Genomic DNA, 2,346 nt, shown 5'->3' on the forward strand with positions numbered 1-2,346 from the left:
TATATATGTATATCACTTGATATATATATCTACACACATGGTTTATATATATTTATATATATATACACCACGTGTGTGTGTATTACTTTATTTGATAACTCTATTTTATTATATGAATGTGAATGGTGAATGGTGAATGACGAATGGTGAATGGTGAAAGGTGAATGGTTTAGGGTTTAGGGTGCTGAGACTTACTTAGATAAACAATTTATAAAACAAAACAAGTGTCTTTAGGGTGCTAAGACTCACTTAGATAAACAATTTATAAAACAAAACAAGTGTCTCCAGAAAACACTCTTGGAAAGGAGTACAAGTCTGGATTGACAAACTAAAAAGAAAAACCTAATCAAACAAACTAAAACCCATGTCATCGTCACTTTCTTCCTTTGCCTCTTCCTGCAAACACAAAATATGAAGCACATTCAGTTACTTATATACAATATCATATTAAGTAGCAAGTATGGACTGCATCAAGCTATAAGTTTTTTAGTACAATATGCAGTTAATAAAGTCTGTGCAGTGCTGATTACGAACTGCATAACCTATAATAATACTACATTAAACTCAATTAATGTGAGAGCAAAATAATACCCAAAAATACTATTACTAATTGTGGATAATTACACTCAAAGAACTATTAAGCTACAATTGATAGTTTAATTCCCAAATTTCAATGAAACTACAACAATCAAATTACAATCTGGTTACCATAAAGCAATTAATATCTTTGTTGTCGTTCAGACATCGAAATTACAAAATTTAACAGTAGGTTTACATATAAATATTCCGAACTGGGCTCAGATAAACCAGAAACAGGACTCGGTAAATAAAAGTGACAAGTATAAAAAAAATACAGCAAGCACAAATAATCTGTTCTATGTGTTCTCAAAAACTATTAAGTCTATTTCATGTCTTTATACATCTAAAAGGGTTACAGTCTACCCGCATTAAAAAAAATTAAACCCCACTAATTATTGTCTAATCTGTTGAACATCGAGGTATACATTTAACACTACATTCATTAAAGCCTCTATGAAATGATCATCCAAACTTGAAAATGTACACAAATTTCAATTTACAATTGAAGTTTCAATAGTATTAGGTTAAAACATCAATCAATAATATATCATTAGTAAATATAACCCTTAAGACAGAAACCTAATATAAAGCATTACTAACAGTATCTTCTTGGCCTCGGCAGCAGGTGCGGCAGCTGCAGCGGCTCCACCAGCAGCAGAAGTGGCAGGAGCAGATACGGCACCACCGGCAGCGCCAGCATTCAAAACGAGATCGTCAATGCTCTTATTCTGAGCAAGTTTGGCGAATAAGCTTGGCCAGTATGATTCGACAGTGACGCCAGCAGCCTTCAAGATAGTGTTAATCTTCTCCGCCTACAAAAAAAAAAAAGCAAAGAAATTTGAGATCTGAAAATGAATTTGGTAAATTAGAAAGATGATTCAATGGAAGATAATAAACTAACGGTGATTGCGATTTCGTCATTGTGGAGCATCAAGATGGAGTAGATGCATGCTAACTCGCCGGCACTCATGGCTGCGTATAGATTTGATCGCGAGGTGCTCCATATATCACGTCCATGTGGGTAGATATATATATCACGTGTGTATATAAAATATACACATACGTAATATATATATATATATATATCACGTGTGTATATATCTACCACATGGTATATATACACCACGTGTGTGTGTATTACTTTATTTGGTAACTCTATTTTATTATATGAATGTTCAGAGATATTAATTGATTTATGGTAAAATATCTTTGATAACTCTATTTTAGTTTAGGTTTTAGGGTTTTAGGTATTACTTTATATAATATCTTTGATAGTTCGGAATATTGGAACCCTAAACTCGAAGCCCAAAGCCCTAAACCCAAAATCCTAAACCATAAACCCTAAATCTGAAACCATAAACCCGAAAAGCAAACTCCTAAACCGAAACCCAATACCGTAAAACCGAACACCCTAAACCCAACACCCTGAACCACTTATCTTGAAACCCTAAACCCAACACCCTAAACCTGAAACACTAAAATCGGAACTTAAATTCGAAATCCTAAACCCAAAAATCTAAACTCGAAACCCTATACCTGAAATGCTAAATGCTAAACCTGAAACCTTGATTCCAAAACCCTAAATCCGAAACCCTAAACCCTAAACCCTAAACGCTTAACCTGAAACCTGAAACCCTAAACCTAAAACTCTAATCATGAAACCATAAACCCTGAACCCAAAACTAGAAACCCTATACCTAGAACCAAAAACCCAATACCCAAACACTGAAACGCGAAAACCTAAACCCCAAACCTCAAACCCTAAAC

The 2,346-nt window shown here is 34.1% G+C and overlaps 1 protein-coding gene across 1 annotated transcript; it reads right to left on the reverse strand.

Moving 5' to 3' along the window:
- Positions 1 to 327: 327 nt before the first annotated feature.
- LOC101491229 (large ribosomal subunit protein P1-like) lies at positions 328 to 1,573 on the reverse strand. Its single transcript, XM_073364696.1, has 3 exons — positions 1,481 to 1,573; positions 1,176 to 1,391; positions 328 to 396 (listed from the first exon to the last, which is right to left on the reverse strand). The coding sequence occupies exons 1-3, from the start codon at positions 1,547 to 1,549 to the stop codon at positions 343 to 345; spliced, it is 339 nt and encodes a 112-aa protein (XP_073220797.1). The 5' UTR covers positions 1,550 to 1,573; the 3' UTR covers positions 328 to 342.
- Between the last annotated feature and the right edge of the window lie 773 nt (positions 1,574 to 2,346).

Source organism: Cicer arietinum, unplaced genomic scaffold (genome assembly GCF_000331145.2).
Source record: "Cicer arietinum cultivar CDC Frontier isolate Library 1 unplaced genomic scaffold, Cicar.CDCFrontier_v2.0 Ca_scaffold_471_v2.0, whole genome shotgun sequence".
Classification (NCBI taxonomy): domain Eukaryota; kingdom Viridiplantae; phylum Streptophyta; class Magnoliopsida; order Fabales; family Fabaceae; genus Cicer; species Cicer arietinum.